General features: G+C 44.8%; 1 protein-coding gene across 3 annotated transcripts; it reads right to left on the bottom strand.

Annotated features, from left to right (window-relative positions):
* Positions 1-349: 349 nt before the first annotated feature.
* On the bottom strand, positions 350-21,413 carry snx19 (sorting nexin 19). Of its 3 annotated transcripts, none has more exons than XM_023961516.1 (14): positions 21,296-21,413; positions 20,994-21,215; positions 19,471-19,665; positions 17,799-18,941; positions 15,804-15,999; positions 15,631-15,731; positions 15,440-15,559; positions 15,244-15,368; positions 14,230-14,323; positions 14,007-14,157; positions 13,371-13,497; positions 2,095-2,279; positions 1,929-2,016; positions 350-1,517 (listed from the first exon to the last, which is right to left on the bottom strand). In XM_023961516.1, the coding sequence occupies exons 2-14, from the start codon at positions 21,195-21,197 to the stop codon at positions 1,394-1,396; spliced, it is 2,853 nt and encodes a 950-aa protein (XP_023817284.1). In that variant the 5' UTR covers positions 21,198-21,215; positions 21,296-21,413; the 3' UTR covers positions 350-1,393. The 3 variants fall into 3 exon arrangements, with proteins under 3 accessions (XP_023817284.1, XP_023817283.1, XP_023817282.1); XM_023961515.1 differs by having other exon boundaries at positions 20,994-21,218; positions 21,296-21,401; XM_023961514.1 differs by having other exon boundaries at positions 20,994-21,371.
* Positions 21,414-22,719: the final 1,306 nt, after the last annotated feature.

Below are 22,719 nucleotides of genomic sequence, written 5' to 3'. Positions count from 1 at the left end.
GGCAGGGAGTGTAGACGCAGGCGGGATACCGCAGACGCAGGAGGGGAACGCAGACGCATGAGAAAACAGACAAAATCGCAGTTGTAGGCGGGGAGCACAGACGCAGGCGGGTAACGCAGACGCAGGAAGGGAAAGCAGGTGGGGATCGCAGTTGCAGGCGGGAAGCGCATATGAAGGTGGGGAGTGCAGACTGGAAGTACAGACGCAGGTAGGGAGCGCAGACGCAGGCGGGGAATGCAGACGCAGGAAGGGAAAGCTAGTGGGGATCGCAGATGCAGTCAGGGATCACAGACGCAAGCCCACAAGGAGTCAGGCAGGTTTCTGTCCCATCAGGATTCACAGGAAAAGCTCATGTTGACCTTTTAATGACATCACAATGATCATTGCTGTTGTCAGCACAGAAGCAGCATCGCAGAAAGTTTACACCCAAAAGCACAAGTTTCACATTTCAAGCAGTAAATGTGCTTTTAAGTCAGAAGAAAACATATTTCTGATGGTTTTATCCAGAGCATCTGAGAATCAAAACAACAAATACAGGAATCCCAAAGGCTATAATAACAAAGTTGCTCATCTCATTATAAAGATGAAGTGAGCATGTTGGCAAAAACCTGCCCCCCTTCTCCCATGGACGGACTCAAGAGTAACATTTTACTCCAATAAATACAACTTCACCCGTGTGCAGACAGAGCCCGCCTCTTCCTTCACGGTTTGTAACAGCTCCAGGATGCTCAGAGCTGCTCCTTTCTGCAGCATCTTCTCTGCAGCTTCCCTCCTCAGGAAAAGAGTCGAAGATGACAAGAGCAGCAGCGCCACAAGTCCTGAGGTGTGTTTGCCACAACTTAACGTACTTTAGTGAAACCCGGTTACACGCACAGATAGAACGACGTCTTAAATGTTTCAGATTTGTACTCGTCATAGGGAGGAAAAAAATCCCTGACTGAAAAAGAACTAAATGTAGGACCGGTTTTGTTTTGTAAACGGGATTTTTTCAGTGGAACATCTGAGCTTGTTGTAAGTTTCTGCAGTGAGAACAGACACCAGATCAGCTTCACCGTCAGACTCCAGCAGCTCAGACCTCACAGAGGGGGAGGACAGGAAGTGGAGGTCTTCAGAAACCCGGGAGGAGGTGTGGATCATCGGGTCACATCCTCACTCAGGGGATTCTGGGAAAAGGCCCTTCAGGAACATTACAGATTGGTGTCAGAGCCTCCACTCCAACAGGAACTCCTCCTTTAATGGCGAGAAGGGGCGGGGCCAGCAATCACTGCGTCTGTCAGTCATTCTGTGGGAGTGAGCTTCATCATCTGCAGAGCGCAGCTGACACCAGGAGCTCAGAAGAATGCGGGATGTTGAAAGGATGACGTGTGATCAGACGTCGGGGAGGCTCCGCCCATCAGTCCAACAGCTTCTCTGGGTTCTTTGGGGGATCCTGGAGCACGGCCCTCTGCCACGCCTCATCAGCCGCTTCAGGAACCAGGACGTCCAGCAGCAGATCCAGAAGGCTGAAGACCAGGTGTCTGAGAACAGACAGAGCAGCAGGTGGCGCTGTGAGAACCACAAGAACACAGAAGTCCAGCACAACCGAGAAGCAGGTTTTTAAATGTGAACTGGAACCAGAACCTCGCTACTGGCGGACTGCTGATGCGCTGCTGAAAGTCAAAAAGCCCCGATGCCTTGCCTTCTTTGTGCTCTGATATTACATTGGTATGAGACGGAAGAAAAAAACATCCTCAACTCGCCACAGTTTCCTGTTTTTAATCCGTTAGTACAGAAAGGGCAGACTTTCTAACTTTACTGGCTCAAAGATCAACATTACAGGAAAAGGTCAGAGTTTCAGAGTTTTAGGAGAAAAGAACCCTTGTGTTGTTGCATCCAGACATGTTTGTGCTCTGAAGGCTGCAGGACTAAACCTGCTGGTGTGGTCTTACCTGTTGATGAAGGGGTCCTGGAAAGAGTCCAGAACCGTCTGCCAGCTGAGCCTGTACGGCTCAGAGCCCAGCAGCTCTGAGACGGCGTCTGCAGAAAGACGGACACGCCCCTTTAGAGGACACGCCTGCTGTATCCCAACAACATTCTGACTTCTGCGGCTCAAACCTGGTACAAGTCTCATCAGACTTTCCAGAGCCCGCTGCTTGGTGAGCTCTTTCTGCTGCTGGCTGCGCTCGGGTCCAGGACCAGCGGGCAGGACCCCCCCAGGCCACACGGCTTCCTGGATGACCTGCAGGTATGCCACCCAGTACCTGGTGGAGGTCAGGTTGGCCACGCTCACGTCCAGCCACCTGCACGGGACAGAGGTGCTCTCCTTAAACTGTCAGGACTCTCCAAACCCCAAAGAATCTTCATGGATCTGACCGTTTCTGCTGGGATCGTTTGTTTGATGCAAAGAAAGAGCCAAGTCAGCATTCCTGTCCACATACGATGACTCAGCAGCTGGCCCATCTCAAATTTATATTATAAAATGTTTGCACTCCCGAAGGGAAGCCTAACCTGAAGGCTGGCATTTGAGCTCAGATAAATATACATAAAAGATAAAAATCTAGGGTTGTGCCAATGGACGATACCATCGTCCATTGTGATGGGTGAGTGACATCACGATGGAGAGACACCATCGTGATGCCACGCCCCCGCAACGCTGCGAGTCGACACCAAAAGCCGCGGTTACATGTGCAAACCGCGGCCATTGATCCGATCAATATCTTGATCGGATCAATATCTTGATCGGATCAATGGTCGGATTAGAATCCAACCGTGTACATGGTTCCAGAAAAATGTTTTCAGAATATAACAAACGTTCACATGGGTCACACTTTCGGTCGGACTAAATCATTCGCAGATGCGCAGTAGGGTTTGAAAAACCGGAAGAGGAAATGAGTTCCGCCGAGCGGCTATATACATTGACATGTCAGCTCGGTAATATACGAGACGATCATCTAAACGTACTTTTATTAATGTTACGGTTATTTTGAAGCGCCTGTTCGCTCATCATTTTAATTTTAATCCGTGTGGTCAGTGCTTTTTCTGTTGAAGAGCGGAGCTGGAAAGAAGCCAGGATTAGCAGTATGCTAACACGGACTAACAACATTAGCTTTGGGTGGACATAAAATCCATCTGGAAATTCTGCAATCTGCATCCTGGCTGCACGTAAACATGTGGGAATAACATCAGGATTTATTTTGTCGGGACGCGACTCGAAACACAAATCCACGTGATTGTTTGAACGTTTTCTAAGGACTGAGCGACATTTCTGCTTTGAAGCTCACACCGCCCCAAAGCGCTGTGTGTGCTGACGATCCGAGCTGTGCTCAGACACAGACTTTTTGACCCGGTTCTGAGTTCGGTAGTTCGTTCCCCTAGAGCTGCGGGACGGATCGCAATCCTAAGTCTCCCACACATAGCGCTCATGTAACGAAGCACCCCCCCCCCCTCCTTCACCTCAAACACAGAGCTGTAAGTCCGCGCTGACAACATTGCTCCGTTGTAAACATGGACTGAATCTTAGATTTTCACTTTGTGAGGGCTGCTATGGCTACTAAGCAATAGGAAAATTGAAAAAAATATTTGCTATAAATTTGACGTTTTCGGGCTACAAACTAAAACCACTACAATGGTTTCCAAATCTTACATACTGTAGAAAAAGCAGGACATCCTGGGCTGAGTAAAATCTATCTGACGAAGTTGTACTTCAGTAAAAGAACAAACTTTCTGCAGCCAGGTCACGTCACTGGGCACTAGCATTGGCGCACATGTGAGGAGGCTTCCACGTCCCAACAAATGGGTCCTACTTTCAGCAGCTGTCCACATAAATTGGGCCAACCAATTCAGACACACCTGCGACCTCCTTTCCCAATAGGAATCCCAGGCAGCATCCTAACACCTCGTTGCCTCTGACCAGATCCCCGCGGTTCAGCAACACGTACGTATTTTGGTCTATGCCAATCAGAAGTAAGCATGAGCTCCCGTCTGATTGGCTGGCATCCAGCTATTCTTGCATATGTGCAGACTCTGGTAGGAAATGCTGTGCTCAGAGGGAGTGAGTAGCTAGCTGTAATTGTTTTAAAGCTCTGATGTTTGAGACCGTGGAACAGGTGAAACTGAGGAGGCCGGCTGCTTTGTCTGTGTGTCTATGCTAGCACAGTACAGAGAACAGGTTTGTAATAGGCTGTCATTCAGGTCACCACACATCACATTTATTTGCCCTTTTTAGAGCTTTTTCAAGGCATTATTTGTAGATTGTAAATTTAAGTCTTTAATGACCTTGTGGACTCCAAACCTCAGAAGTGGGAACCAAACTGGGAACCTTGATCCCTCATCTTAGTGTCCTTTACATGCATCTTTTAGAGCCTCGGTCCAGCTGTCAGAGACCCTTGAGCGCTCTACCATCTCCGGTTTAGGAATGCGAAAGCATGTGTCCGCTCAGGTCTTGGTGGCACCATCACCCCACAGACATGCAATGATACAACACCGGGCCAGAATCTGAACCCAAACCGCCCAGAGAGAATTACAGTAAGACCGTCCAAGCGGCTGCACTGACGCCTCACAGGGAGCACAACACTTTCAGATAATTAAGGCAGATCAGAGCAAAGTAACTCTATACCTGTAGGTCTTTAAAGCTATGTCCAAGACCAAACATATTTCAAGCTGAAGAATCAGAGCAAACAGGATGCCGAGCAGCCTGAATATTTTGTGCAGCACAGTAGACAGGACGAAGCATGTCACAACTCCACACAATGTACTGAAAGCATCTGTTTAAAGGTGGAGGTGGTCACGAAGAGAACACTGCTGACATCAGATACAGCAGCTGGAACCAAAAGATGCGGCATCCATCTCCTGTTATGGTGAGGGCCGGGCCCTTCCCCTCGACAGTTAACCCTCCACGCAGAATCCTCAGTCCCACGTAAATGAGAGACTGCAAACGTCCCGCGGAGTTACAAGGTGTTCTAGGCTGACTTCACATTCAGAAAGTTGTAGTTACAGCTGTGGACTTCACTAGTTACTGTACATGAAACAGAAATTGAGTTCTTCGTATCTATAACTCTGACAAGAGTTTCTTTTCCTAAAGAAACTTGTGCCGTCAAAGCCTACATTAGAACTCGACCTCAATCGGCCCCTTTACAGTCACAAAGAGGGTCAGGTTGCAGCATCTCTTACCTTAAGTCAGTGATTACGGTTGTGGCTCTTTTTCTTCTTTTTAAAAGACTTTGAATGTCATTTATTTTATTTTGTCTCGCTTTGGCTGTAAGATTTTTCTTTTCTGTCTTGGTGAACAGTGTTCCCAGAATGCCGTTCAGCTTTCATGGCCTCACTGGTCTGTTTTTCCAGTGTGAATTTACACGCCTTTTTGTTATTTCCATAGCATTGTGTTAAATCAATCTCCTCCACGCAGAGTCACAACATTGAACGCAATCGGTGGGTCAAAATCCATAGATATTCGGTCATGAGTAGATCTGTGGTTTCAGTCCATGACACTTCCTTTTCTATGAAGGTTTGAGCTTTGGTAGTCCGCAAAAGAACATAAGAGTGTGGCAATGTTCCTGTCTGTCTGATAAAGTGTGTAGTGGGGGCCTATAATGCCTGAAAACCTCTAGAATAATTGTAGAAACTGAAGATGACCACTTTATGGATTTTGCTTATTGTGTGTTGTTTTATAACGATGAACGAGGGGACACCATTGACCCACACTCACCAAGTTACATATGTGGGATACGAGAACATTCTGTCAATGTGTGAACACTGATCAGTCATCACGATGTGACTCAATGAGTCCAATAAAGACATGAACACGTGATGCTACACCCAATGGGATTCATTTTAGAAAACATGTCAGCCCTGCCCCACCCACCAGTTCCCTCAGGAGTGTCAGCCATCAGGTGCTGCGAGGCAGACGAGTGTGAGTGTACACAAAGTACATCCTTCGTCTTTAGACTGCTGAAAACCTACACCAAGGACGTGAGGAGGTTTCCTCGTGGGCCGTCTTTATTTAAACACGCGTTCATCATGGTCCCCACGGTGTGAAAGAACGCAGCACTGGCCTTCCACCCAGCTCCGTCCACTCTGCTAACAGTCACGAGGCTTTGAGTGTGGGGCAAAGACGGGCTGGTTAGAGGGATGGCACACCAAGGTGGGGCTGCAGAATGAATTGGCGTGTAAACATGTATAAACCATGATAACCTCTGAGGACATTTCTGTAGGGCTGTTCATAGATTACATTTCTGCCCTGGATAGCCTGTTGAAAAGAACCAACGTGTGAACTTGACAGAAAGCTAACACAGACCCTCACACGGTGTGGATTACAACGCCAGAGCGGGTCTGAGGTCGTGGTACCTCGGAAACAGGCAGCCAGAAATGTAGGATCGCCACGTGTCACGTGGAGATGAGCGACGTCTTCATCCAACTCACACCACTTGTGTCTGGTCAGGCCACCAAAACCTGGTGGTGAACTACTACTGACAGTGTTATAGAAGCTTATGGAAGCGCTCCTGGCTGCTGAACCATCAAGCCAGGACCAGAACCTAAACCAAACGGCGGCAAATGAGCCTTATAAACCTTACAGGTGGGTTCAGGCAGTGATTCTGAAACGTAAGAAAGAATCAGATGTCATGTTCTGAAAAGGATTTCAAATGTAAACACGTCTCTTTATGGAGTGTGTTAAACAATGGTTGGATTTTTAAAATACCCGAAGTGCCAAACTAAAAAAATGTCAAACAACTTACAGAAAAACACATTTAAAAAGGATCTTTATCCTGTGAATGAGGTGAAAACTGAATGTAAAGCCCTTTACTCTAGACCAGTGTTTTTCAACCTTTCCTGAGCCAAGGTATACTTTCTCCTTGACAAAAACCCCGCCGTACACCAGCATCCAAAAATTAATAAAGGAGAAACTCTAAAGTCTGTATTGATGTTCAGTCCCTCCACAATGTTTTTTCTAAAAGTTGTAATAAGTTAGGTTTCCATAATAATGTTCAAATAATTTTTTTGATATTTTTCCCTGGTAGTTGTTTTTCCCTCCAGTTTATTAACATGTAATTTTATGTAACCTCACAAAAAAACAAATATTCTTTCTAAATAGTCATTAATTTTTTAAATGTTGGTGCAAAGGCAAATGTAATTTTTGAACAATTGTATGATCACAATATGTTTGATAAAATTTACACAAAAAAATAGCATATTTATGTTTTCTGTAGCTACAGAAAAAGTGAACTTGTTGAAGTTTTATTAGTTTTTCTTTTGTCTTAATCAAAGATGAAGTCTTTGAAAACTTGAACAAAAATGTTTTATTTCTCTTTAGATGATTAAATTGTTTCAATTTAATTTAATTGTTTCTGTCCACTTCACCTTCATCCTGTTTCTTAAATATTGTTATTACTTCTTCATAAGTTTATCATATAAAATAATCCAGACGTTATTAGAAAAGTGTTTCAGTTAAAAAGATGACTTGGACCAAACTCTGGGATGTTTGGCTGTCAAGAAACACAAACCTTGAAGGAGAAATAAACTGTTGACCTCTGATTTCATCAAGAAGATTGAAAAACTGCTTGATGTGTGTTCATTGTGGTTTCAAGACGTTTAGCAGTGATTGTTGCACGGTTGCAGTGGATGGAATACTGGAATGTCTTACAATTGAAATATGTAACGACTCAGGGAAAAATGTCATTATAAGCTGTGTTTATAGGTCGCCAGGGTCAAGCCTAGAAGTGTTCAGTGACTGGATGGAAAAGATGTTTACCTCTCTAAATAACAAATTATTAAACATCTGTGGAGACTTCAATATCGATCTGATAAACCCCAGTAAACATAAAGCAACTGATGACTTTATCAGCAGTGTGTATGCTAGGAGTTTCTATCCAACCATAACAAGACCCAGCAGAATCACTACTCAAAGTGTTACTCTTATTGATAATATTTACAAATACTATAGAATATGCTCATGTGAGTGGACTAATGACATATGACATAACTGATCATTTACCAGTTTTTGCACTATTTGACATCAAGGTGAAGACAATGAAAATGATAAAAGAACCAGTCTACGGAAGGTTAAGAAACGAAAAAAACATGAATGCTCTAAATAATGACTTATCCAGACAAAACTGGAACTCTGTGTACAGAGAGAAAGATGTGGACATCGCTTAGAAATGTTTTTTTTAGAAATATTTAACTCACTTTACAATAAGAATTGCCCAATTTATAGATTCAAGAACAAATTTGCCAAATGCCCTTGGTTAACCACCGGTTTACAAAATGCTTGTAAAAAGAAAAATAACCTCCATAAAAAATTCTTTAAAAAGAGGACGAGAGAAACTGAACAAAGATATAAGTCATATAAAAATAAACTAACTGAAATATCACGTTACAGTAAAAAAGTGTACTTCAATAATCTACTGAATGAAAATAAAAACAACGTAAAGTTAGTTCGGAAAATATTAAATAACTTCATAAATAACATCACACATAAAATTGAATCATTAAAAATGGGACAAAAAAGCGAACATATCCAGATTACTTTACAGATGAGAAGGGTCAAAGCTATGACATCAATGTAGCAGCAAACGGTCTCAATAACTATTTTGTAAACGTGGATCCAGAATTGGCAGCAGAAATTCCAAAATGCAAAACCAGCAAAGACAATAATCCACCATCAAAAGGATTCAACACTCAATCTTTCTCTCTAATGTGAACGAAAATGAGCTGATATCAATTGTATATAAAGTAAAGTAAAGTAAGTAAAAACTCAAAAGATTGTAGGGATGTAGATATGACAGTGGTGAAAAAGGTCATTTATAGTGTATCTCAGCCTCTAAGGTACATATGAAACTTATCAGTACAAACTGGAAGTGTATGGGATAAGAGGACTAGCACTAACTTGGGTCAAAAGCTATTTAACGGGAAGAAAACAATTTGTCAAGATTGATGAATTTACATCAGAAACCAAAGAGATAAGTTGTGGTGTCCCACAAGGATCAATTCTGGGCCCGCTGCTATTCAATATTTACATAAATTATATATTCAATGTTTCAAAGCTTATGAAACTCATATTATTTGCTGAAACAAATATATTCTATTCTACAGACAATCATAGGGAACTTATAAAGGTGGTGAACACAGAGTTAAACAGAATAAAATCATGGATGGATTACAACAAATTATCCTTGAACCTAGATAAAACCAAAGTGATGTTTTTTGGAAACTACAATGCAAATAAAGAGCTCTCAATTGAAATAAATAATGTCTTAATTGAAACGGTTACAGAAATCAAATTCTTAGGGGTTTTTATCGATGACAAACTAAGTTGGAAGCCACACATCAGACACATACAAACTAAAGTCTCAAAAAGTATTTCAATCATAAATAAATCTAAACATATATTAGAATACAAAAGTAGATATTTATTCTACTGCTCCTTAATATTACCATATTTGACCTACTGTATAGAAATTTGGGGGAATAATTCTAAGAGTTCACTACATCCTCTCTTTTTACTTCAAAAACCAGCCGTCAGAATTGTACATAAAGCTGGATATCTTGATCATACAAACAATTTGTTTTATCAATCTAGACTTTTAAACCTTTATGACCTTGTTGGTTTTTACACCAACAACTGTTACACAGAGCCAGTGGGAAATCGTTACCATTCAATATCCAGAAACAATTCTTAGAAAATGAAGGAGGCTACAAACTGAGGGGATGTAGGAATTTCAAGATCAAATTGATAAGAACCACAAAGAAAAGATTCTGTGTCGGTGTGTGAAACTAAACTTTAGAACGGTTTAAGTAATGAGCACAAACAATGTTGTAACATCCACATTTTCAAGAAAATGTATAGAGAAACTCTTATTTCAGGATCAACAGGTGTTTGAATAATTTCATGTACATATGTGAACTTGATTGTGGTGAAATAATCAAAGCTCTTTCAATTACAACCACTGAGTGTTACATTGTAATGTGCAATAATGATTACTGAAAGGTTTGAATTACAACCAATAAACTATTGATTTTGTTTACTTGATCTGCAATGTGCAGCAATAGTTACTGGTTTAATGTGATCATGTGTTCTAATGATAATCAATGATTATTACATAATGGTTACTGTTATTTTACTGAAATCATGAATGAAGGTTTTCTGAAGATAATCCATCATTCGGTTACTTGTAAAACTTGTAAAAACTCTGTAAAACTATCAAATGACTGAACCCAGTAGGGGTGGGATTATATAAATTCGCTTCTTCCCACTCCTTTTCAAGCAATAAATCAAGCTCTACTTGACTTTAGTGATGATCACTATATTTAAATAAGCAAATGTGATTTAAGTGATTTTTTTGTTTTGTTTTATTTTTCTGTATTTTTAATTATGCATTTCAACATTTCTGTAATGAATTTGATAAATATGTGTAAGTTCTTTATTGCTTTGACTGCAATGGTTGAAATAACTCAATAAATCAAATCAAATCAAGAGTGTGGTTCAGTACTGAACATGCCGGAGCACCATTCTCTCCATGACGACAGTTACATAACATCGAGTTGTTTATCAGTCACTCAAAATGAGTTGACGCACAACCTCAACATGAACCAAAATACACACAAAATGTGCATAACAATAAAGAGACAATTCCACCTGATGAGACCTTGTCTATGAAATCACGAGCGCCTTGTGCCTTTGATTGTTGATGGATGGTAGTTTGATGAAAGGAGGGCTACTTCCACCTACTCTATGAGATCATAGTAGTAGGTTTAGGGGCTGTCATCTGGACTTAGTTTTTAAAGTTAGAAGCCCCTAAACCTACTACAATGATGTAATCAACCTGGATGAATGAGAGTTTTCATAGACATACTCTATGAGAGGAAACATCTGCACTCCGGACTCGGTGGGTTTGGACTAATGTGACTAGGACACGCATGCACCATCTAGGACTGAGCCACCAGGTTTCTTATGGACCAAATCCCCACTTCAACACTAATCCTGTTTTATCACATGTAGTTTGCTGTGAGCAGAGGACCAATGAGACACATGGACATGTTGGATGCAGTCTGCCTGCCGTTTGTCTTCTCTGGCCTGTTGGGTTCAGCTCAGTAAAGCTCATACCTTCTTAGCACTGACGTTCTGACCGTTCCTGAAGAATGTTCTACCAACGGAGCCCAAGGTCATCTGTGAAACAGTACACCAGCAAACCCAGGAGGCCGCTGGGACCCACCAACCTGCTGTCCTCTGCTAAAACCAAGCAGGGATGACAGACGTTCCTGGGCGTTAATTAACAGTGTGACAAACGCCAAAGCAGAGCCAGAAAGGCTGCAGACAGGGTTTAAATCTGCTGCTGCATAAAAGTATTAATACTTTCTAAGGCAACCATAAAACATTGTGTCAAGGTTGGACAGGTGCAGCACAAGGCTAAAGGGAGACACTGCGCTCTGGTTGAGCTAGAGCCCGTTGTGAACTCATGGAAATGGGTTCAAAGCAGATGCTACATGCCCTCCTGGTTCCACAGAAGGATTTCTCCACAGAAAAAAGGATCAGACCCACAACATGCAGCATGACTCAATCATGAAAGTGCTTTACCAACATCCCCCACCAGTTTCTCCACATCGTTACAGCTCGTCTCAAACGATTAGTCACACAGTTTCCTTCAGTCTTTTGCTGCTTTTTAATCTTTTTATCATCTTAACTCATGTTTCTATACGTTTCTGTCAAGCCCCTTGTCGATGAAACGGGGCTCAACACATAGAAGGACTGATGATTGATTGACAGTTGAGCAGTCAAATCACACGGTTTCTGCATTTCAGCAGCCTAAAGGTTAAAACCCAGAATACAAACTGAACAAACACGTTTTCCTTTAGGGCTCCAGAGATTCAAACATAATGAGCGTGGGGCTCCTCCTCATTTAGGGCCGAGCGTCCGTGTCCACAGAGATGACAGGGACGCAGCTGGATTCTCCATCCGGACCATCACCTTTCAGAAAGAAACTATTTTCATCTTCAGCTGTCCCACTTTCTGATCCATAAACAGTAGACATAATAAGAAATCCTTGAACCCAAGGCGCTGATTTACCAGGGGAGGGGGCTGCCTTCAAAACAACAACACATCTATCTTCAAATGGCAGCTGATCTCTGGTGTGCTTCCTCCGTCTGAGGTTCACCAACAGCCTTCAGGTAATCTTCCTCATCCTCACTGATCACTGTGCTTGACAAACAACACCCTCTGCACATTGTCTTTGTGTAGATTTTCCCCTCTGACATCAATCTCAAAGCCCTCACATTCTGCCTTCAGCGGTTCCACGGGGGGGCTTTCCTACATGGAAGTGGGGTCAGCTCCCTTTGTGTCATGACTCTTCCCTGAAAATGTCTGTGTGTAAAACCAAACTAAAGAGCTCTGTGCTCTACCAGACAGACCATGACGCCAAACATGACTTCTAGCTCTGTAAAACCCCCATCTATGCACCCACATGCTCTTTTTTCACCCACTGTCTGTGGATGATAAAACGATGAAAACAGGGAATACTGCCCCCTGCTGTATGAGGGGAGGAACAACACTCAGACCTGTGAGAAGTGTGAAGGCAAAAGTCCAATGAAGACAACACTGGGGATGAGGCAAAGGTTGAACAGACTGACTGCTGCCAGGAGGATCGTTGGCTTGAAAACCTCTCACAGACTGTAAATGTGGCTCTGTCTTCTCACCCTTTATCTGTCTAGCTGCTACAGAGAATCAGATGTCTCAAAATGAACTAAAAGGAGCTGCATTTGCAGAAGAAAATGTGGGTTGTATGCTGTATCGATGAGTAAAATTGAAACCTAAACGCTAATGATTGGAAAAAATAGAATAAAATAAAGAAATGATCAAAGTTGACCATAAACAAAGTGAAAACAGCACAATAACAAAACATTTATATTTTTTGTCAAATTGCCAGAGCCGGGTACGAACCAGCAAGCTTCTGCACCAAGGATTCCCTGTGTATTTCAATGGAGGCAAAATCCTGGAAATTCTGGAATATCTGAAAAGGTTCAGGGATTTGAAGGACCAAAAGTCACAGCTGGAAAGAACATTTGAATAGTTGAATGGTTGAAATAGGTGAAAGATTGTAGAAGGAATTAAGCAGCAAAACATGGAGGAAGATACTGTAATAAAGAAAGAGAAACAGGAAAACTATGGTTGAATACTTTATAGCATTCAACCACAGTTTTTTACAACACTAAACCTGTTGGACCAAAGTCTGGAAGAAAAGAATTCTGATGGAAAATGATGAAGCCAAGTTTTATCCAACACTTGTTTTCTGTCTTTCATATGTGCTAAAATAGCTGGACATCAATCAGCAGGATCAGTCAAGCATCTCTCTAAATCACACGGACATTCCAGTGACTGAGCACGTCTTTACAGGGCCGCTCACCTGTCGATGAGGGTCCCAAACAGCAGCCTGACGGCCTTCTGAACGTTCTCCGAGCACAGCCAGCTCCACTGCTGCTTCATCAGCAGACAAAGGAGGTTCAGAGCCACGTCGGCCAGCAGCATCTCCCCTGAAGCAGACACAAACGCACAGAGGGAGCCTCACAACTGAGAAGATCACAGGAAATCTGAGCAAATGTCTGAGCCTGTGTGGGGTTTTCAGCAGCAGGACGTCTGTCTGGTCTAGAGTTCAAACTTTACAGCGTTTGGATAGACCAAGGTCATTTCCAGACCTGCTCATGACTTTGTAGCAGAACTGCAGAGGGTTGGCTAACTTCAGCAGCCTTTCTGCAGACATGGGAGCATCAACACTGCCCTCATGTGGTCAAACTGAGACAAGACATCAGCAGACTATCCAACCCAACACTCACTCCAGTCTGTGAATGACTGGAGTGAGGGGCTCATTCCAGCAAAACCCATTTTTTCACATCTTTACCCAGAAGAAGCAGACTTTAGGAGGTCACCGGTTCTATTCCCTTAAGGTGGACTTCAATTTTTGAACCAAATCACAAAAGACTGTTGGGGAAAAGCTGACGGGCAATCTCCCCCACACCTGCATCTCAGCTGTTGAAGGTCTCACCGTGTCTTTGCTCTCCTCTCTGGACGTCTGCACCGCCTCCCTGTTGTCCTGAACCCAGATGGACCTGCTCCCCCCCCTCAGCCCCCGCTGACAGCTGCTCCTGCTTCTGCAGAAATGCGTCCAGATCTTCCAGAGACATCCCGTGAAACATCTGCAGGAGCACAGCAGAGGCATGAAGCACAAACCCAGAGTCCAGCATTCAGCCGGGACGGCGGCTCCTCACGCTGGCGCTGTGGTCCCAGCTGAACAGCACCGGAGCCCGGACATCCGACCCGTTCACCAAGGGGACGCTCTTACCAGAGAGCTTGAGACGGGACCTGTGAGAGATCAGAGAGTCCTCATGAGTCCCAGCTGAGCAGAACCGGCTCCACCGTCAGAACAGAACCAGCACGAGTCCCAGCTGAGCAGAACCGGCTCCACCGTCAGAACAGAACCAGCACGAGTCCCAGCTGAGCAGAAGCAGCTCCACCATCAGAACAGAACCAGCATGAGTCCCAGCTGACTCATGCTGGTTCTTTTTTTCCTTTCCTCCTGATTCACATCGATTTGAACACAAAAACTCAAATGCAGTTTTGATCTTATTTTCTTAATACATGTCCTCCATCAGAAAAGTGCCATTAGAACATGTTAAAACCACCTAAAGACCATTTTCATCAGATCTTGAAGGAAAACGGCAGCAAAATGGGAAGAAGGGAAAAGAAAGAAAGGATTTTGTGTTTCTGGACTTTCACGGATGAAGCTGTTGCTGGTCCTTCTGAGCTGCTCTAAAGCACGGTGACGTCATGGAAGCACCGTGGCAGGTCTGCAGGGCGGAAATGGCCTCTGGAAATCTACAGCACAGATGTGGTTGGTGGTTAAAACCCATGTCAGGTGCAGAACTGACGAGACACAGCGGGTTGTTCATCAGATCATAAAGTGAGAGGAAGCCGCAGAAGGAAAAGTAAAAAGGATAGAAACTGAAAAACCTATGGCAGATGGAGACCGTCAGTGTGGTATGTTTATAAGGAACAACAGATTCTTCCATCTTCCTTGACCAGATACTCAGACAAGCATCCACTGAGTTGCTTTCAGAGCCACTTTAGCGCCTCCTGTCAGGTTGAGATCTACATTGAACCTAGATCTACAGCGTTCTGTTCTTCCAAACTGCTGAAAAAGCTCGTCAGAACGGCTGAGAGGTGTTTGCTTGATGAACCTTCATGCTAGAGGAGAAGATATTCTGTACGAATAAGAAGCAAACCTGTTCCTTTTGTCTGCACACAGCTTCCCTCCATCCAGCTCTCCATCGTTGTCCTCTGTGGGGCTCTGAGGCTCCGAACGAGGAAAGGCCGTCTTCAGCGTGTCCACGATGGCGCTCACCACCATCTGCACACAGACGTTCATTGTTTTCAGTGAGGAGCCCTCGCTCAGACTGCAGGACGCTCCTCGGACCAGACCTTGTCGATGCGTGAGACGATGAAGGGCTTCTTGACAAAGGCGATCCTGGCGTCTGTGTTAAGGGCCAGAAACTCCTGCATCTCCTCACTGTTGGCTATTTCAGGCATGGCGCACAGATGCTGCGAGGATCCGAGCAGACGGCGGTCAGAGCGGTGATCCAGTCAGCCAAAAACCTCATGACGGTACAAACCTTCAGGAAGGTCTCCAGCAGGCCTTTCCTGGCCTCGATCTTCTCACTGTCCATGTTCCCAAAAGGCATCTCTGGGAACATCTTCTTTGGACCTTTGACACCTGAAACCATCCAGAATAAAGAGTCAGAACCATCCTGGGAAAGTATTGCCACCCACTGAGAGAACCGCCTACCTTTGATGAGCCTCCGCAGCTCGGGCTTTTCCTCTAGACGGGTCTGCAGGTTGAGGAACTCGCTGTATCTCCTGTTGACCATGTGATAGGCCACGGGCTGACCAGGACACGAGTTCTCGTCGGTTTGGAGGCCTTCGCCATTCTCAGAGACAGACTGCAGACCTCCCGTCTTCTCACAGGCCACCGATGTCTCGTACTGCGAGGACGACACAACGTGAGGCATGTCTCGGCGGTCCTAAGGCCGACCGCTGGGACTGCCACTACGGCAACCTGTCTGAGTATCAAAGAAACCCCTCACTGCCCTTTTTAGTATTTATAAACCTTTTAGATTCACTTAAACATTTTCATGACCGTTTGTTCTACTAAGAAGTGTGTTTCAATCTGGCTTGTAGCTGAAATTTAGAAAAATATTTGATATTTCTAGAGTTTTATTAATTTCAAAGTTTTTTAAATGTTTTATTTGTGATTTTTCTTTGTGTCGATGGAGATCTACTTTTGATTTCCATAAAGGTTTACTTTTTGATCCGTTTGATTATTGATCTGACTCTTTTCCCACACACCGACCAGTCCTCCTCATGGAACGAGGTCGATGCAGTGGGATCTCCCGAGTCTGGCTGCTGGCGTTGATCAGGCGGTATCCATGGCGACGTGCTCTGATCATCACTGGGTCGGACAGTTCCCCTCACATCACCATCCAGCCAGGACTCCACATGTTTCTATTTAAATGTGGACTTTTAGTCATGTGACATTTTAGGCTGGATTATGTTGGGTGAGCGTGGTAAACCGCTTTACGTTAGCGTTGTATAAAAAGCCCTTTGTTAATAAAGTTTGATTTGAAGAACTGGACAGTCCCTCCGTGATGCTAGCGCTTGGACTCACAGCTGGAAGGGGCTTGGTGTCAAATGTGGTAGTGGAGTAAGTCTGGTGGATCCTGCTCCTTTTCTTTCACAGCTCTATTCCGATACATGAAAGACTTGGGGTCAGAAATCCAGCCGGGCTCAAACCACCATTTTCTCCTCCATGATCCCTTTTCACACGGTAGCACTTCAGTCTTTTAAAGAGGACGCTACCCGTACGTCACGACCAAATCGGAGCCCCTGATTGGTCAAAGTTCCTCTGCGATCAGTGTCCTGAACGTAGAGCCCAGAAACTGTCTAAACAACCTGTGCAGCGATGTGGAAGCCTAGAACGCTCATTTCCAGGGACTTGTCACCGAAAGCTCCTTTCTGAGCCGGAAAACAGCAACAAAAGCTGCTAACATTCATGGTGTCGTTCCAGAGCGCTGCTGTCATGATAAACGCATGAATAGGAAACTAGAGACTGATGGGTTTAGGGCTGCAGTGGTTAGCACTCTTGCCTCACAGCAAGAAGGTTCAAGTCCCGGCTGCGGGACCTGAACCAGAACACCAATGGGGGACCTTTCTCCGTGGAGTTAGCGTGTTCTCCCGTGCATGTGTGGATTTCTGTGGCTTCCTCCCACCGTCCAAAAACATGCTTCATAGGTCAATTGGTTGCTCTAAATCAGGGGTCTCCAATTCCAGGTCTGGGGACCCCTGATCTAAATTGTCACTAGGTGTAAATGTGAGAGTGCTTGGGTGTGTGACTGTGGCCCTGGGACGGCCTGGCGACCTGTCCAGGATGACCCCTGCCTTCACCCATGAGTGGTCGGGATAGGCTCCAGCAGCCCCGTGACCCCGAAGGGGAACAAACAGGTTTAGAAGATGAATGAATGAATGAATGAAGTGATGTTGCATTTTTTAAAGGATTTGATCATTTACATCCAAAACAGGCGTTTACATGAATGGGGGGCTGTAGCTGCTGCACTGCAGGTATAAAGGAGATGTATTTGGAGGAAGGGGGGGGGGGGGGGGGTCACACTGCTTTTTTCTCCAGACATACCTCCCCCGCTCACACCTGGTCACATGACCCAGGTGTGTCAAGCCTCTCAGAAGCTGGACCCCCCCCCGTCACTGCATCAGCTCTGCAGCTCCTTACCTTGATGGTGTATAGGGTGTAGGGGTGGGACCCGGTGCCGCGGTGCTCCTTGGCTGTGATTGTGCCTGTGATGCGAAGGTTCTGGATCAGGACGGGCCCCTCTGGGCTGCAGAGCGGCTCAAAGCTGAACGTTGGCATGCAGGCCCCCCCCTGGAGAGGACTGCCCACGGACAGCTCGTTTCCCGCCTGCTCCACGCTCAGCAGCAGCTCTCTGTGGGGGGTTCCTGCACCAGAACCGGGCTGGTCCAGGTCCTGCCGGCTGCTGTGAGCGCCCCCTGCTGATGACACGCTGCTGCAGCCCTGGTCCTCCACCAACTCTAGACTCACCGTAACTTTCTCCTCCAGCTCTAGTCTGGGGCTGTTTTCAGCGAGGGGGGCACAGTCTTGCTGCCCCTCAAACAGCCCCTCCCCCTGTCCCACCATGACCAAAGAATCCATAGAACCGGGTTTGTCTTCGGCTAGAGGAGAGTCCAAGTCTGAGTCGTTCTCCAGATAAAACGGGTTTGCCTTGCTGCTTCTCAAGAAATGTCTTAAAAAGAGGGGGGGGTCGTCTTCAGTAAGGCTGTGGGTCAACTCCCCCCCCTCAGAGTCCACCACATCACAGGGCGCTGCCTCAGGAAGGGCTGCATCTGACCCGTCCTCCACTCTACCCCCAGGAGCCTCACAGTCCACATATGGGGGGTCTGCTGCCTGTTCAGGGGGGGCCATGGGGTCCTGCTCAGGCTCAGCACAAAGTGCATGCTGGGAGGGACTTGTGGGATCTCCTGCAGCGGTTTCCAGAGGGACGCTGGCCTCCCCAAAGACGTCAATGATGAGGAGGTTGAGCCAGTCGGGATCAGACAGCTTCTCCACCAGAGGCAGCAGGACGCCGCAGGAAACCAGCTCCTCCACCACGAAGCGGCCGCTGCGCGTCTCCAAATGGGGGGGGGGTACCAAAACCTGCAGCAGCAGACCCGCCACGGCTCTGATATAGTGGACCTCCTCTGTGGGGCTGTTCAGGGCAGGGTGGGGGCTGCTGATGCTGGAGAAGGCTGCCCACAGCGGCTGCAGCTCACCACTGGACTTCTCCACCTGCAGCTCTTTGGCTTCCAGGAAGTCCTGCAGGTGCCCCCCCCACACATGCAGGACCTTCTCTGCCAGATCCTACAGAGGAAAGAGTTCGGTGAGAACGACGTGGAAGCAGCAAGAATGAAGGAAACTATCTAAGCAGACAAACACGCACAAAAAAACACAACCCAAAAAGAGTCCATTCAGAAAATCCTCATATGAGCATCAGTCATCTGGACTGAGACTGCAGACTTCCACGTCCATTCTGATCTTCAGCCAGTCTGAACACATCCACCTGCTGCTCAATGCTGAGAATAAACACATTAGCTTTTCTGATCTGGGTTGGAAGCAAACTGAGCCGTTAGAAACACACGGCGGGCTGGACGTTTGCACTGTTGGCAGCTCCCTTAAATCCTGAGGTCCAAAGTTCAGCATTTGTCTCTGGAAGACTTCAGGTTTGTGTCCTGCTTGTTGGTGAAGGACATAGAGACTTTCATCTTCAAAACAGAATCAGACAATAATCTGTCCCAAAAACAGACCCTATCGACCGTTACATTCAGGGTTTCCACGACGGCTCACAGGAACAGATTACACAGACTGAGCACAGAGAAGTGACTCCTCCCACCTTCCTGTCCACCTTCCTCGCTCGCAGCTTCAGCTCCACGGCCATGGAGGACATGGCCTGATGAAGCTCCGCCTCCAAGCGTCCCTCCGAGGACACAGAGGAGTACCAGGAGCTGACGAAGTCCCTGATGATCTTCCTCACTGTGTCCCGGATCTCCTGATCCAGGTGGAGCTCGTCCTCCAGGGAGGGGGGGCCCTGAAGCACAGCATGGGGGGGGGTTAAAACCAGACGAACAAACACAAACGTCAAAACACAATGATTTCTATCGCTAGAGGAGACATCACGTAATTCCTCATGGGAGGAGAGCACCGCCATCTTGGTGAGGTCAAGTCACTGCTGCAGGGAATGCATGTGAACTCATTTTGTGCGAAATGCCAGTTCATTGTGTGGGTTTCAACTGCCAAAATCGGAGAAATTATTCCACAGAGGAGGAAGGCAGAACATTTCACAGGTAAGTATTATAATTTTTTTCTTTAAATGCTACACATGTTGACATGTATGATGCTGCAGGGCTGTTATCAACATGCTGCATGATGTACATATAATTTGCTGTCAACATAAATGTATACTTTATTTTGTTAAACGCATATACAGTATACTAGGACTAGGCTATTATATTAATATAAATTTATACATTTCTGACTCAGTGACTGAACTTTTCTTGCAGGTTTCCAATGGAGTCAGTCTTCAGGAAAAAGTGGGCCTTAGCAATAAAAAGAGTTAACCCAGATGGATCACTGTGGTACCAACTAGTAATACAGTCTGGATATGTTCAACATTTGTGGAAACAGATTTTGATAAGAGGGCAGACTGTTTGCTTGAACCCCGACACCATAACATCTGTGTTACACAAATTGATCACTCACATGAATCAGTGAATCTATTGTTTTTTTTAAGGGTAAATGTGTTAAATGTGTGGACTTACTGTTGACTTATTATTGATGTATTATCATTTATTATTATTGACTTACTAATGATTTATTATTATTATTTATTATTGATTCATTATTAATATTATTGACTTATTATTTATATATTGATATTATATATCGTTCTTATTGACTTACTATTGACTTATTGTTGGGCTTTTCTGAATAATTTAAATTACGTGTCAAAGATGTCTAAAACTTTTACATGTTTAAAAATTATTTTTAAAAATTCTTTGTAATAATTTTCTTTTTCTAAGAAGTCCTGCAACTATGCTTCATTAAAGTTTGAGCTTTTAAGGCTGACTGTTTCTCTTCTTTAACAACAACAAATGATGTTTGTGTATAAATTATATACACATATATTATATATTTCTATATCTGTATAAATATATAGAAATATGAAGGTGTATAAATTATATAAAAGTTACCTAGATGCCACCAAAGGCTATAGAAATCATTGTCATGTGGGCACCGACGGCCTCACCAAGATCATCATGGCGTCGCGCTCCGCCACCGTCGGCCAGGCTTCCCAAGCGGGCGTACTGTTTACTCTAGCGATATAACTCATTTGTCAAAACACAAAACAGAGCTCACCGGCTCTAGCGGGATGAACCTCTCCAGGTGCAGCACGCTGTCGGACTCCAGGACGGCCTGCGAGCCCAGCCAGCCCCCCAGCACCACCAGCAGGCTGGTGAAGACGCACAGCAGCCAGATGTTGACCAGCAGGTGGAACAGGAGCATCCAGGCCAGCAGGAGACCCAGAGCCAGCAGGCCCCGCTGGCCCACCACGTCGGCCATCTGAGTCACAGCCGACGGCTACTGGTTCCGGCGGTAAAGAATAAGGCGAGTGTTTGGTGAAAGCGCCGGGCTAACATAGCGGAAGCCGCTGACTTTACCTGTCAGCAGCTGCGTGAGTCCATGACAACAGCCGTGCGTGTGCGCGCGCGCGCCGGAGAGAGCTGCGTCATACTGCGTCTGCGAGCAGTGAAACCTTAACCGTTCCTAACGTCCGCGGCGCTCACTGATGACGTCTATATTTACTTTGAGGTAGTGACGTCATCTACAATAAAACGCGCATGTGCAAATGGAACCTTTTTTTAAAATGTGTGTGTACATGTATAAATACATTTGAAGACAAAAAAACATCTAAAAAAAATCAAATAAAAGGAACTCACTTGTGAAAAGTAGATCCCAGATACCTTTCATAAGTCAGTCTCCAAAGAGGGAGGTGTATTTATCAGTTTTAAACATGAATTATTTATATTTGTCTTCCATTGCTAAAAACAATTTTCATTGGAGTGGCTCTTTAAAAGTATATTTTATCCAAAAGGATAATCTAGTAAATGTTTTTAATTACTACCCATCTCTGTGTATTAGGGCTGGGTATCCAGAATCTAATCAAATTGGCTGGATTCACTGTTTTCTTTTTCTATTCTTTCAATCTACCCGATTCTAATCCATGTTGAATGTCTACTGTTCACACGTTTGGACACATTTGTATGGAAGTACAGTAATAATATTTATGTTTGGAAGATGTTATATTCATTGGATGCTGTTCATATACTGTCAAATTTATTAGTGAAATAAAAAACTAAAACACCATACGGCAGAGGTCACCAACGCAGTGCCCGTGGGCGCATGGCCGCCCACGAGGATCACTTAATGCGCTTGCAAGGCATGCTCTAAAAATCACAGTGGAAATCAATAAAAGTTTTAAACGTTTCATTTAGGTTTTGGAACAAACGGATCACTGGCCACAGTTCCGCACACACGTGTACCGCCCTTCCTGTTCCTCGTGCGCACGTAGTTTAAATGAACTGTCCATTCACACCGAACGCAATCCGTGCGTCAAATTCACGTACACTGTCTTTGATTTAACAGATGATGCTTGACGTTTGTCCAAAAGTGTGCCAGCCCGAAGCTCCTGCAACGTGTGTCAAAAGCTTTCCTGGACCTCATCGTGGAGGACGTCGATGATGAGGGAAGAGCTCTAAGCACACGTCTCTGATGTATGGCTTCATGAAATCAGTCAGCAGCAAGAGAAAGCCGCTGCTCCTCTGAAACCAGTGGGAGGGGCTTCATAGCAGCAAGGACACAATGAAAATATGGAAAGTAGTCAACTCTAAAATCCCCTTATTCTCGTACTTTTTTTAAAATACGTTTTCTTTTTTTAAGCTGCAATGTTTCATTACACTGCAGACGTTTTTCATGAGGCCTTCATGAAGATCCATAAAAAAGGTGCTTTAAATCACAAATGGTTATTTCTAAAATTTTTCCTTAAAAGAGTTTGGAAAATTTCTGCCTGTGATTATATAAAGCT

Source organism: Oryzias latipes, chromosome 13 (assembly GCF_002234675.1).
Source record: "Oryzias latipes chromosome 13, ASM223467v1".
Taxonomy (NCBI): domain Eukaryota; kingdom Metazoa; phylum Chordata; class Actinopteri; order Beloniformes; family Adrianichthyidae; genus Oryzias; species Oryzias latipes.
Note: the sequence above shows the minus strand (reverse complement) of the source record. Positions and strands in the feature narration are given on the sequence as shown.